We start from the raw sequence: 14,803 nt of genomic DNA, 5'->3' as shown, positions 1-14,803 counted from the left end.
TTTGTTACGCACAAAATAAGCCCTCACACAGGTCTGTACACGGAAAAATGAAAAAGTTATGGATTTTTGAAGTTGGAGAGCGAGAAATGAGCCGAAAAACCCTCCGTCCTTAAGGGGTTAATAACATTTCACATGTTAACTCTTGCTTTACCAGGCAGTGGTTTCCACCTGCAATAAACTAAGTTCTCCACTTTTGGAGATCTCCTAAAGAGATGGCAAGTCTTCCCAGGCAGCTCCTAACATGGAGAGGGCGCTATTTGCAACAACTACCTATCCTATGAATCGGTAGGGTTGTTGCAGATATATAAATAGAAAAATAGATTATGGATAGATAATAGATAAATGTGTGGTAAAGAGAGAAAGATAAGTAGGCAGATAGAATAAGAAATCAATAGCTAGATGGATAGGAAGAAAGAAAAGCGAGATCGATAGGTAGGTAAAAATGAGATATCTATAAATTACATCTATGAGGGATATAAAGACAGAAGGATAGATACATTTGAAGGAATGGATAGATAGATATACAGATATAGAAGCTATAAATCAATGTCTTGAAAATAAAAGTAAAGTATTTGTACTGTAAACGGACACAATCATCCATTATGTCAGCACTAGAGATGAGCGAACATGCTCGTCCGAGCTTGATGCTCGGTCGAGCATTAGCGTACTCGAAACTGCTCGTTGCTCGGACGAATACTTCGCCCGCTCGAGAAAATGGCAGCTCCCACCGTTTTGCTTTTTGGCGGCCAGAAACAGAGCCAATCACAAGCCAGGAGACTCTGCACTCCACCCAGCATGACGTGGTACCCTTACACGTCGATAGCAGTGGTTGGCTGGCCAGATCAGGTGACCCTGGGATAGACTAGCCGCTGCCCGCGCTGCTCGGATCATTCTGTGTCTGGATGCCGCTAGGGAGAGAGCTGCTGCTGGTCAGGGAAAGCGTTAGGCTGTTCTATTAAAATAGTGTTAGGCAGGAGTGATTCTCCAAGAACCCAACAGCCCTTCTTAGGGCTACAATAACGTTCTACTTTTTTTTTTTTATTTGCAGCTAGTACCATATTGTGAGGAATTTGCAGGGGGACTTGCTACCGTTGTGTTTAGCTCTTAGTGACACACATATCCACCTCAAACACCAAAGTGGGAAAATTTATTAGGGGTTTGATTTCAATTAGGCACAGTCTGCCATTTACTTTTTATTTTACGTTTATTTTTTTAATAACTCAGTGTCATCTCATCTGGCATAGTAGTGTGCTTTCATACTTGGCTAGAAAATAGCCATAGGAGAATCCAAACAGCTTACTTACGCCTACAGTAGCGTTATATATATTTGATTTCTGGTTGATCTGCTGGTGGCTGTACTTGCTGCAGTGCATCTACTAGCAAATTGTGAGCAATTTGTAGTGAGACTTGCGACCGCTGTGTTTTGCGCTTAGTGACGCACATATCCATTGCAAAGACCGAAGTGGGAAAATTTAGTAGGGGTTGGATTTCAATTAGGCACAGTCTGCCATTTTTCCTTTTTTATTTTACGTTTATTTTGTTTCATAACTCTGCGTCATCTCATCTGGCATAGTAGTGTGCTTTCATACTTGGCTAGAAAATAGCCATAGGAGAATCTAAACGGCTTACTTACGCCTACAGTAGCGTTATATATATTTGATTTCTGGTTGATCTGCTGGTGGCTGTACTTGCTGCAGTGCATCTACTAGCCAATTGTGAGCAATTTGTAGTGAGACTTGCGACCGGTGTGTTTTGCGCTTAGTGACGCACATATCCATTGCAAAGACCGAAGTGGGAAAATTTAGTAGGGGTTGGATTTCAATTAGGCACAGTCTGCCATTTTTCCTTTTTTATTTTACGTTTATTTTGTTTCATAACTCTGCGTCATCTCATCTGGCATAGTAGTGTGCTTTCTTACTTGGCTAGAAAATAGCCATAGCAATAGGATAGCATCGTTTGGTTTTAAAAACTCAAAAACACAAAAAAAAAAAAAAAAACACAAAAAAAAGTTTAAAAAAAATTAAAGTTATAACTCTCATTTTAAAAATGTTTAACCCGAGGGCTAGGGGTAGAGGACGAGGGCGGGGACGTGGGCGTCCAACTACTGCAGGGGTCAGAGGCCGTGGTCCTGGCCGGGGTGAGACACTACCTGTTTATGAGGGAGCAGGGGAACGCCGCAGAGCTACACTCCCTAGGTTCATGTCTGAAGTTACTGGGACTCGTGGTAGAGCACTGTTGAGGCCAGAACAGTGCGAACAGGTGATGTCGTGGATTGCCGACAATGCTTCGAGCAATTTGTCCACCAGTCAGTCTTCCACGCAGTCCACCCATGTCACCGAAATCGCCACTCCTCCAGCTCCTGCACCTCAGCCTCCTCCCCCCCAGTCTGCCCCCTCCCAGGAAAATTTGGCATTTGAACCGGCATACTCTGAGGAACTGTTTTCTGGACCCTTCCCACAGTCACAAACCACTTGTCCGGTTGCTGCTGAGCAATTTTCCGATGCCCAGGTTTTCCACCAGTCACAGTATGTGGGTGATGATGACCTTCTTGACGTAGTGGAAGTGTGTAAAGAGGTGTCCGACGATGAGGAGACACGGTTGTCAGACAGTGGGGAAGTTGTTGTCAGGGCAGGAAGTCCGAGGGGGGAGCAGACTGAGGGATCGGAGGATGATGAGGTGACAGACCCAAGCTGGGTTGATAGGCCGGGTGAACACAGTGCTTCTGAGACGGAGGAGAGTCCTCGACCAGAACAGGTTGGAAGAGGCAGTGGTGGGGCCAGACGGAGAGGCAGGGCCAGAGCTGGTGCATCAGCGCCAAATGTGTCAACTAGTGAAGCTCCCGTGGCGAGGGCTCTTGCGGCGAGGGCTAGATTTTCAGAAGTCTGGAAGTTCTTTAAGGAAACACCGGATGACCGACGGACTGTGGTGTGCAACATTTGCCAAACCAGGATCAGCAGGGGTTCCACCACTACTAGCTTAACTACCACCAGTATGCGCAGGCATATGAATGCTAAACACCCCACTCAGTGGCAACAAGCCCGTTCACCTCCGGCCGTGCACACCACTGCTCCTTCCCCTGTGTCAGCTGATAGTCAGCCCCCTGCCCAGGACCCTGCCACAAAAACCCCATCGTCGCCTCCACGATCCTCCACAGCATCCACCAGCGTTCAGCTCTCCATACCCCAGACGCTGGAGCGGAAACGCAAATATAGTGCAACCCACCCGCACGCCCAAGCCCTTAATGTCCACATCTCCAGATTGCTTAGCCTGGAGATGCTGCCCTATAGGCTAGTAGAGACCGAGGCCTTTCGCAACCTCATGGCGGCGGCCGCCCCTCGGTATTCGGTCCCCAGCCGCCACTACTTTTCCCGGTGTGCCGTCCCAGCCCTGCACCAGCACGTGTCAGACAACATCACCCGTGCCCTGACCAACGCCGTTTCTGACAAGGTCCACCTGACCACGGACACGTGGACGAGTGCTGCCGGGCAGGGCCACTATATATCGCTGACGGCACATTGGGTTAACTTGGTGGAGGCTGGGACCGAGTCTGACCCTGGGGCTGGTCATATACTGCCGACGCCGAGGATTGCGGGGCCTACCTCGGTCCAGGTGTTTCAGGCCTACTATGCCTCCTCCTCCTCCCACCCCTCCTCCACCTCCTCCTCCGAACTACCATCCGTGGGCACGGCGCCATCAGTCGGTAGCTCTAGGCACAGCAGCAGTGCCGTCGCTAAGCGACAGCAGGCGGTGCTCAAACTGCTGAGCCTAGGCGATAAAAGGCACACCGCCCAAGAGCTATTACAGGGCATCACGGCGCAGACTGATCTGTGGCTGGCACCGCTGAACCTGAAGCCAGGCATGGTTGTGTGTGACAACGGCCGTAACCTGGTGGCGGCTCTGCAACTCGGCAGACTGACACATGTGCCATGCCTGGCCCATGTGTTAAATCTGATAGTTCAGCGTTTCCTCAAGACATACCCCAATCTGTCAGATTTGCTCACGAAGGTGCGCCGCATCTGTGCGCATTTCAGGAAGTCCAGCACAGATGCTGCCACTCTCAGGGCAGCGCAGCGCCGCCTCCAACTGCCCGCTCACCGACTGTTGTGCGACGTGCCCACGAGGTGGAATTCAACACTGACCATGTTATCCAGAGTTTACCAGCAGCGCCGAGCCATTGTAGACTGCCAGATGTCAACTTCCACCAGAACTGGTAGTCAGGTCAGTCAGCTTCCTCAAGTCTACAATGAGGAGTGGACGTGGATGTCTGATATCTGTCAGGTGCTGAGTAACTTTGAGGAGTCAACACAGATGGTCAGTGGCGATGCCGCCATCATCAGCCTCACCATCCCGCTGCTTGGCCTGTTGAAAAACTCTCTGATCAGCATGAAGTCGGAAGCTTTGCGCTCGTCACAAGAGACGGGGGAAGAAGATTCCCTTGTTGATAGCCAAAGCACCCTTAGGTCTGTTTCTCAGCGCATATCGGAGGAGGTGGAGGTGGAGGAGGATGAGGAGGAAGAGTAGGAGAATGTTGGCGAGACACAAGAGGGGACCATTGTTGAGTCCTTTACTGTTCAGCGTGTATGGGCAGAAGAAGAGGAGTTGGAGGAGTTGGAGGAGGAGGAAATGGACAGTCAGGCCAGTGAGGGGAGTGAATTCTTACGCGTTGGTACTCTGGCGCATATGGCAGATTTCATGCTAGGCTGCCTATCCCGTTACCCTCGCGTTCAAAGAATTTATTCCAGCACTGATTACTGGGTGTTCACTCTCCTGGACCCACGGTACAAGCAAAATCTTTCCACTCTCATCCCTGCAGAGGAAAGGAGTGTGAGAATGCATTAATACCAGCAGGCCCTGGTGCACAAGCTGAAACAGTATTTCCCTTCTGACAGCGCTAGCGGCAGAGTGCGTAGTTCTGCGGGACAAGTAGCGAGGGAGAGTAGGCGAGCAGGCAGCTTGTCCAGCACTGGCAAGGGTACGCTTTACAAGGCTTTTGCCAGCTTTATGTCACCCCAGCAAGACACTGTCACCTGTCCCCAGTCTCGGCAGAGTAGGGCTGATCTTTACAGAAAGATGGTGAGGGAGTACGTAGCTGACCATACCATCGTCCTAAATGATCACACAGCTCCCTACAACTACTGGGTTTCAAAGCTGGACATGTGGCACGAACTGGCGCTGTACGCCTTGGAGGTTCTTGCCTGCCCTGCCGCTAGCGTCTTGTCCGAGCGGGTTTTCAGTGCAGCTGGTGGCATCATCACCGATAAGCGTACACGCCTGTCGACTGACAGCGCTGACAGGCTGACGCTTATTAAGATGAATAAAGCCTGGATTTCTCATAATTTCCAATCTCCACCAGGTGAAGGAAGCTCAACCTGAATAATTGATCCACTCCTCCTCCTCCTCATTTTCCTCCTTCTCCTCCTCTTTGTACAGTAAAGCAGAGGAAACTGGCTATTTTTTGACAGGGCCCACTGGCTCTTGCTATAGTACTTTATGCATTTAATTTTTCTGGAGGGCCACCGACCCGGTCCTCTGTTTTAAACAATTTTTGGGAGTGCCACATACAGGCACTCAATCTATTCAATTTTTCTGGAGGGCCACCGACCCGTTCCTCTGTTTTAAACAATTTTTGGGAGTGCCACATACAGGCACTCAATCTATTCTATTTTTCTGGAGGGCCACCTACCTGCTCCTCTGGTTTGAAAACTTTTTGGGACTGCCACATACAGGCACTCAATCGATTCCATTTTTCTGGAGGGCCACCTACCTGCTCCTCTGGTTTGAAAACTTTTTGGGACTGCCACATACAGGCACTCAATCTATTCTATTTTTCTGGAGGGCCACCTACCTGCTCCTCTGGTTTGAAAACTTTTTGGGACTGCCACATACAGGCACTCAATCTATTCAATTTTTCTGGAGGGCCACCTACCTGCTCCTCTGGTTTGAAAACTTTTTGGGACTGCCACATACAGGCACTCAATCTATTCAATTTTTCTGGAGGGCCACCTACCTGGTCCTCTGGTTTGAAAACTTTTTGGGACTGCCACATACAGGCACTCAATCTATTCTATTTTTCTGGAGGGCCACCTACCTGCTCCTCTGGTTTGAAAACTTTTTGGGACTGCCACATACAGGCACTCAATCTATTCAATTTTTCTGGAGGGCCACCTACCTGCTCCTCTGGTTTGAAAATTTTTTGGGACTGCCACATACAGGCACTATCCAAATTAAATTGTCTCCATAGCAGCCTCCACACGTTGTCTCCATTGCTACCTCCAAAAGTCGTCCATATAGCTGCCTCCATACATCGTCCCTTTATCAAACGAGGTGTGTCAGGCAGAAATTTGGGTTGTTTTCATGGATTCCACATCAAAGTTGTTAACTTTGTCGCCACCCAGCTGTGTTATCCACAAAATATACTAATAAACTTTTATCATTTACCAATATTATTTCAGCGCTTCTTGCGCATCTGTTTACATTCCCCTCACCCGCCATATCCCAAACTTATAAGAACGCTACTACACTTGATCTTATACAAAAGGTTCTTAGAAGTGCTGTTTGGGGAGTAGCCTAGAGACAGGGGCTTGGATTGGCGAAAGCTCGCCTGGCTGCGGAGCGCCAGCTCCATCCCAAGATCCAACTAACATAGTTTTAACTGCAGCACCTTTAATCTACTACTAGTTCACTGCCTCCATAATAATAATAATAATCTTTATTTATATAGCGCCATCATATTCCGTAGCGCTTTACAAATCATAGGAAACAAATACAAATGTAATGTAACAGAGCACAACATTTGTATGGAACAACAGGAGTGAGGTCCCTGCTCGCCAGAGCTTACGGTTTATGAAGATGATGGGGTAACACGAGGTAAAAGAATATTTAATGGTCAAGCCATTCTTCTTAGGGAATAGAACAAAATATAATAAATGGAATTGCTGTCGCTTGAACCACTCAGCCGTCATCTTATATACCAGGTCCAGGGTGAATGGGACTGTAGAGAAGTCTGGTGCCTGTTGGTTGCTGGATAACAGATGGGAGGACGACACAGGACGGGTTAGTAGAAGAGTTAAAACTTCATGCAGTTAATGAGTGTTATAGGCTTGCCTAAAGAAATGGGTTTTAAGAGCACGTTTGAAACTTTGGAGGTTAGGTATTAGTCTGATAGTCCAGGGCAGAGCATTCCATAGAATTGGTGCAGCTCTAGAGAAGTCTTGGAGACGCGAGTGGGAGGTCCGCACTAGGGTAGAGGTTAATCTAAGATCACTGGCGGATCTAAGAGCACGGGTTGGGCGATAGACTGAGATAAGAGAGGAGAGGTAGGGGGGTGCAGCATTATACAGAGCTTTATGGATGAGGGTTATTATTTTAAACTATTCGAATGGAGACTGGCAGCCAGTGCAGCGACTGGCATGAACTGTAAGCATACATGGTCCCCTTATCAAACGAGCTGTGTCAGGCAGAATTTTGGGTTGTTTTCATGGCTTCCACAACAAACTTGTTAACTTTGTCGCCATCCTGCTGTGTAATCCACAAAAAATACTGGCAAACTTTTATCATTTACCGATATTATTTCAGCGCTTCTTGCGCATCTGTTTACATTCCCCTCACCCGCCATATCCTAAACTTATAAGAACGCTACTACACTTGATCTTATACAAAAGGTTCTTAGAAGTGCTGTTTGGGGAGTAGCCTAGAGACATGGGCTTGGATTGGCGAAAGCTCGCCTGGCAGCGGAGCGCCAGCTCCATGCCAAGATCCAACTAACATAGCACCTTTAATCTACTACTAGTTCACTGCCTCCATACATGGTCCCCTTATCAAACGAGCTGTGTCAGGCAGAATTTTGGGTTGTTTTCATGGCTTCCATGTTAACTTTGTCGCCACCCTGCTGTGTAATCCACAAACTTTTATCATGTACCGATATTATTTGAGCGCTTCTTGCTCACCTCCTTTGGATCCTCTCTGCCACCCATTGGTTTGAAGCCTGAGTCCATTTAGGGTATGTCGCCATGACACTCTCTAGCCTGCTGCCGCTGCCTCTGCATGCCGTCCCCTATAGTGTCAGGGTCAATTATTGGATGTTTTAGATGCTATCTAGCTTCATTCTGTCACTCTGTCATGGCCATGCTGTTGCCCATAATTTTGGCATAATGGTGCGATTAAGCAGCCTCAGAGGCATCCATGCATGCTGCCCCTGCTGTTTCCTGTCCATTTCCGTGGTGTTTCCATCCTTTTCTGAGGTTCCCAGGTGTTTGGCCAAGCTTCCCTGTGCAGAGCCTTGGTCCCCTTGAAAAATGCTCGAGTCTCCCATTGACTTCAATGGGGCTCGTTATTCGAGACGAGCGCTCGAGCATCGGGAAAAGTTCGTCTCGAATAACGAGTACCCGAGCATTTTAGTGCTCGCTCATCTCTAGTCAGCACCCTTTTGTTTGTAAGCACTGTCCTTTTTAATATTAACCCCTTATCCAGGGCCGGATTAAGGTTGGTGGGGGCCCCTGGGCGCAAAATCTGGTGGAGGCCCTCATTGAGTGTAGCATGCATACACGTCCTCCTGCTCACTTTCCACTATCCCAGCTGTAACACAGCTACATACAGCCGCCTCGCACCCAGTAACACAGCTACATACAGCCACCTCATCCCCAGTAACACAGCTACATACAGCCGCCTCGCACCCAGTAACACAGCTACATACAGCCACCTCATCCCCAGTAACACAGCTACATACAGCCGCCTCACCCACAGTAACACAGCTACATACAGCCGCCTGGCCCCCAGTAACACAGCTACATACAGCCGCCTGGCCCCCAGTAACACAGCTACATACAGCCGCCTCGCACCCAGTAACACAGCTACATACAGCCACCTCATCCCCAGTAACACAGCTACATACAGCCGCCTCGCACCCAGTAACACAGCTACATACAGCCACCTCATCCCCAGTAACACAGCTACATACAGCCGCCTCGCCCCCTGTAACACAGCTACATACAGCCGCTTCATCCCCAGTAACACAGCTACATACAGCCACCTCGCCCCCAGTAACACAGCTAAATACAGCCGCCTCGCCCCCAGTAACACAGCTACATACAGCCGCCTCATCCCCAGTAACACAGCCACATACAGCCACCTCGCCCCCAGTAACACAGCTACATACAGCCGCCTCACCCCCAGTAACACAGCTACATACAGCCGCCTCATCCCCAGTAACACAGCTACATACAACCGCCTCGCCCCCAGTAACACAGCTACATACAGCCGCCTCATCCCCAGTAACACAGCTACATACAGCCGCCTCGCCCCCAGTAACACAGCTACATACAGCCGCTTCATCCCCAGTAACACAGCTACATACAGCCGCCTCGCCCCCAGTAACACAGCTACATAGAGCCGCCTCGTCCCCAGTAACACAGCTACATACAGCCGCCTCGCCCCCAGTAACACAGCTACATACAGCCGCCTCATCCCCAGTAACACAGCTACATACAGCCGCCTCGCCCCCAGTAACACAGCTACATACAGCCGCCTCGCCCCAGTAACACAGCTACATACAGCCACCTCATCCCCAGTAACACCGCTACATACAGCCGCCTCGCACCCAGTAACACAGCTACATACAGCCGCCTCGCCCCCAGTAACACAGCTACATACAGCCGCCTCGCCCCCAGTAACACAGCTACATACAGCCGCCTCGCCCCCAGTAACACAGCTACATACAGCCGCCTCGCCCCCAGTAACACAGCTACATACAGCCGCCTCGCCCCCAGTAACACAGCTACATACAGCCGCCTCGCCCCCAGTAACACAGCTACATACAGCCGCCTCGCCCCCAGTAACACAGCTACATACAGCCGCCTCGCCCCCAGTAACACAGCTACATACAGCCGCCTCGCCCCCAGTAACACAGCTACATACAGCCGCCTCGCCCCCAGTAACACATCTTTATATCTACCTTCACCCCTACCAGATATGCAGTCCCATGTAACATACACCTCAGCCCGCACAGCCACACACACACACATTCACTGTATAGAGCATATACATACATACCATATACACAGCATATACAAAAACACACATCATATATATACATATATTTTAAAGTGTATATGCTGATATAAATTTATGCGTGTATAAATACAGCATATACATATATACACAGTAGATTCATATATACACATATCCACAGCATATACATATATACACAGTAGATTCATATATACACATATCCACAGCATATACATATATACACAGTAGATTCATATATACACATATCCACAGCATATATATATATATATATATATATATATATATATATATATATACACACAACAGATGCATATATACACATATATACACAGCATATACACAGTAGATGCATATATACACATTTATACACAGTATATACATATTTAGGGCTCATTTACACAGCCGTCTGGGGGGACGTACATACGGCCGCAAATTTGCGGCCGCATATATGTCCCCATAGAGGGCAATGGCGGGCCGGCAGCGGTAGGGTGCTGATCCGCGCTGTACACCGCAAAAAGATAGAGCATGCTTTATCTTCTTACGAGTGTGCGGCCGTGCGCCGCTGTTTTCTATGGAGGGAGAAGGGATCACCTCCTCCTCCTATCCAGCACACGGCGGTATACCCGCATGGCGGGCATACCGCGTGTGAATGTACCCATACACAGTATATACACAGTAGATTCACATATACACAGTATATACACAGTAGATGCACATATACACAGTATATACACAGTAGATGCACATATACAGAGTATATACACAGTAGATGCACATATACAGAGTATATACACAGTAGATGCACATATACAGAGTATATACACAGTAGATGCACATATACAGAGTATATACACAGTAGATTCACATATACACAGTATATACACAGTAGATTCACATATACACAGTATATACACAGTAGATGCACATATACAGAGTATATACACAGTAGATTCACATATATACAGTATATACACAATAGATGCACATATACAGAGTATATACACAGTAGATGCACATATACAGAGTATATACACAGTAGATGCACATATACAGAGTATATACACAGTAGATGCACATATACACAGTATATACACAGTAGATGCACATATACAGAGTATATACACAGTAGATGCACATATACAGAGTATATACACAGTAGATGCACATATACAGAGTATATACACAGTAGATTCACATATATACAGTATATACACAATAGATGCACATATACAGAGTATATACACAGTAGATGCACATATACAGAGTATATACACAGTAGATGCACATATACAGAGTATATACACAGTAGATGCACATATACAGAGTATATACACAGTAGATGCACATATACAGAGTATATACACAGTAGATGCACATATACAGAGTATATACACAGTAGATGCACATATACAGAGTATATACACAGTAGATGCACATATACACAGTATATACACAGTAGATGCACATATACAGAGTATATACACAGTAGATTCACATATATACAGTATATACACAATAGATGCACATATACAGAGTATATACACAGTAGATGCACATATACAGAGTATATACACAGTAGATGCACATATACAGAGTATATACGCAGTAGATGCACATATACAGAGTATATACGCAGTAGATGCACATATACAGAGTATATACGCAGTAGATGCACATATACAGAGTATATACGCAGTAGATGCACATGTACAGAGTATATACGCAGTAGATGCACATATACAGAGTATATACACAGTAGATGCACATATACAGAGTATATACACAGTAGATGCACATATACAGAGTACATACACTGTACATACACATATACACTGTATATACACTGTACATACACATATACACACACATATACACTGTATATACACATATATACACCTACATTTTTACACACAAATACATTTTTACACACAAATACATTTTTACACACAAATAAATTTTTACACACAAATACATATTTATATACTTACATTTGCAGGTGACTGTTCGTAGCGTCAGACGGGTGTTCCAGGGGGGGGGGGGATTGGGCGCGGGCCGGACTGTTGCTTGTACGGGCGCGGGGGGGGGGGGGGCTGCCGCGGGCCGGACTGTTGCTTGTACGGGCGCGCGGGGGGGGGGGGGGGGGGGGGGGGGCGCGTTCCGGACTTTTGCTTGTACCGGCGCGGGGGGGGGGGGGGGGGCTAGGGGTGCGCGGGCCGGACTGTTGCTTGTACGGCCGCGGAGGGGGGGGGGGTTGGTTCGCATGTTCGGAGGGGGCGGGGGGACCGTGTTCGGGTGGGTGGAGTGGCTGAGGGTGAGTGCTTTTTCGGGCGGGGGCGGCGGGAGTTGCGTATTCGGCCGGGGGAGGGGAGCGGTGTTCAGCCAGGTGCTTTTTCCGGCGGGGGGAGTTGCGGAGGGCGGGGATGGCGCGAGTACTAGCGGGCTGCTTGGATGCCCGTGCGTGTGGGTGGGTGTGGAGGCGGTCAACTTTTAGAAACTATGGAACTTTTTTGGAAAATACATTCATTTAGGCCAAACTGACAGTTTCAGAATAAATTAAATGATGAAACGCACTGCAACGTTTGATGCCCAATTCCTCCCGAGTGTACTGATACCACATATGTGGTGGTAAACTTCTGTACAGGCGCACGGCCAAGTATAGAATGAATGGAGGCGCCATTCACTGCAGATTTGTATTGTCACATTGTACGACCTATACATTTTTATTTTTTTTTGGTAATGCAAACATATGAGGGCTTATTTTTTACAGAATGAGATACAATGTATAGATAATTCATTTAGGGGGGTCTATAGCTTATTCATGAGATTTTATTAACTATTTCAAGGGGGACACAAACAAAATCATAAATTTTTATTTTGGATTGTTAGCATTTTTTTCCCCCCGCTCACCGTAATGTAAAAATAATATTTTATCTTTATTCTCTGGTTCACTACGATTGCGGTGATACCTCATTTATATAGTTTTTCTTATCTTTGCTCAATTTTCCTGAGCAAAACCAATATTGGAGAAAATCGCATTGTTTTTACTATTGACAATTTTTATTGCCATAACTTCTGTATTTTTATGTTGTCAGATCTGGTTGAGGGCTTATTTTTTGCGAAAAGAGTTGTTCTTTTCAGTCGTATAATATTAGGGAACGTAGCTTTTTTTTATCACTTTTTAGAGCATTTTTTGTGATGGTGTTTGATGAAAAATTGTATATTACGGGAAGTTTTTCGTAGTTTTTTTTTTCATCGTTCACCGAGCGGGTTCAATATTGATTTAGATTTGTTGTACAGATTAATACGGACGCGGTGATACCAAATATGTATGTTTTTGTGTTTTATTTACTGTATTTGCATTTTATGTGTTACTGGGGAGATTATGGGACTTTTATTTTATTTATTTATTTAATTATATTATAAAAAGATTGAATTTTTTTTTTTTTTTTACTTTTTTACATTTTCTACTTCTTGGCTTGAATAAGCGATCATCCGATCGCTTATTCAAGCCTTTACACTGCAATACACTTGTATTGCAGTGTATAGTGTAAGTAACTGAGCATGCTGGCGAGAAGAGGAGCCGACAGCCTCGGGTCACTCGCCGGGACCCGGGGCAGCGGCAGGAGGGATCGGATCCCCCGGTAAGCACACCGGGGGGGTCCGATCCACGGGGGACAGACTTGCACGCCGCGGTCATGCTTGACCGCGGCGTGTAAGGGGTTAAACACCCGGGATCGGAGTTTTTCCGATCCCGGGTGTTAGTGCCGGGTCTGGGCTGTGATATCACAGCCCGACACCGGCACTATACTGACCCGATGTCCCGAAAACGCCTTTCTACGGCGCCGCGTCAGAAGAAGTACCCTTAATGACCGACGTAGAATCCCGATAGGGCGGTCATTAAGGGGTTAAACTTCACTTTAATAATACTTCCATGACCTCAGAAAAAACGTTACTCAAATTAATTGCTTAACTAGTGAGTTAGTGTTATATTTTATATGGGTATTGTCTAATTCCAGGTGTCTCCTCAGCCATCTATGACAAGTGGTCGCAGCTAAAAAGGCTTAGGTTTCGTGGATAGAGAGCTGTTAGAGGACGGTCTAGTGTGACCCGGCAGGCTCCCTTCCTGAACCTAAGCCTGTGATCCTGACACTCCAATATACAAAAACATGCTAGTAGGACATGCTAAAGGGAATTGCCAAAACAAAGAAAATGAAATACAACTAGTACCTCATCCTCATCCCAGTTGTACATGTTCCAGGCTGAGACATATCTTGCTCTTTGCCTCTTCCAGAGCTCCAAGAATACAGTAGCTGAAAAACATACACAGGTATAAAACATCTTCAAGAGGATATGTATCATACAAATCATATACAGGCGGTCCCCTACTTAAGACTGCTAGTTACAAACACACCTCTGGATGTTGCTAATTACTGTTCTTTAGCCTCAGGCTAAATACAATAAACCTTTACAACAGTTATCAAAGTTGTCTACAATTAAGATTTATTGTTAATCCTGGTTCTTATGATAATCCAAGATTTTTAAAAGCCAATTGTAACAGAGACCGAAAAATTTTTTGGCTGGGGTTACATTTATAAACTATACAGTTCCAACTTGCATACAAATTCAACTTAAGAACAAACCTACAGAACCTATCTTGTACATAACCCAGGGACTGCCTGTATTATATCAGGTCATATCCATGAATTTCCTCTCCCTATGTCTCTCTATATGGCTCTATCATTTCTTATGTTTTGTAGGAAGGATAATTTGCACTTTT

The 14,803-nt window shown here is 46.5% G+C and overlaps 1 protein-coding gene across 3 annotated transcripts in view; it reads right to left on the bottom strand.

Annotated features, from left to right (window-relative positions):
* ANO9 (anoctamin 9) overlaps positions 1-14,803 on the bottom strand; it is an 80,838-nt gene that overhangs the window by 17,673 nt on the left and 48,362 nt on the right. For all 3 annotated transcript variants that reach the window (XM_072118116.1, XM_072118117.1, XM_072118119.1), the window contains one exon: positions 14,254-14,336. In XM_072118116.1, coding sequence (XP_071974217.1) covers positions 14,254-14,336 — 83 coding nt within the window. The remainder of the gene's footprint in view (positions 1-14,253; positions 14,337-14,803) is intronic.

Source organism: Engystomops pustulosus, chromosome 7, assembly GCF_040894005.1.
Source record: "Engystomops pustulosus chromosome 7, aEngPut4.maternal, whole genome shotgun sequence".
In the NCBI taxonomy this organism is placed as follows: Eukaryota; Metazoa; Chordata; class Amphibia; order Anura; family Leptodactylidae; genus Engystomops; species Engystomops pustulosus.
The sequence above is the reverse complement of the archived record's forward strand: the minus strand, read 5'-3'. Positions and strand labels throughout refer to the sequence as shown.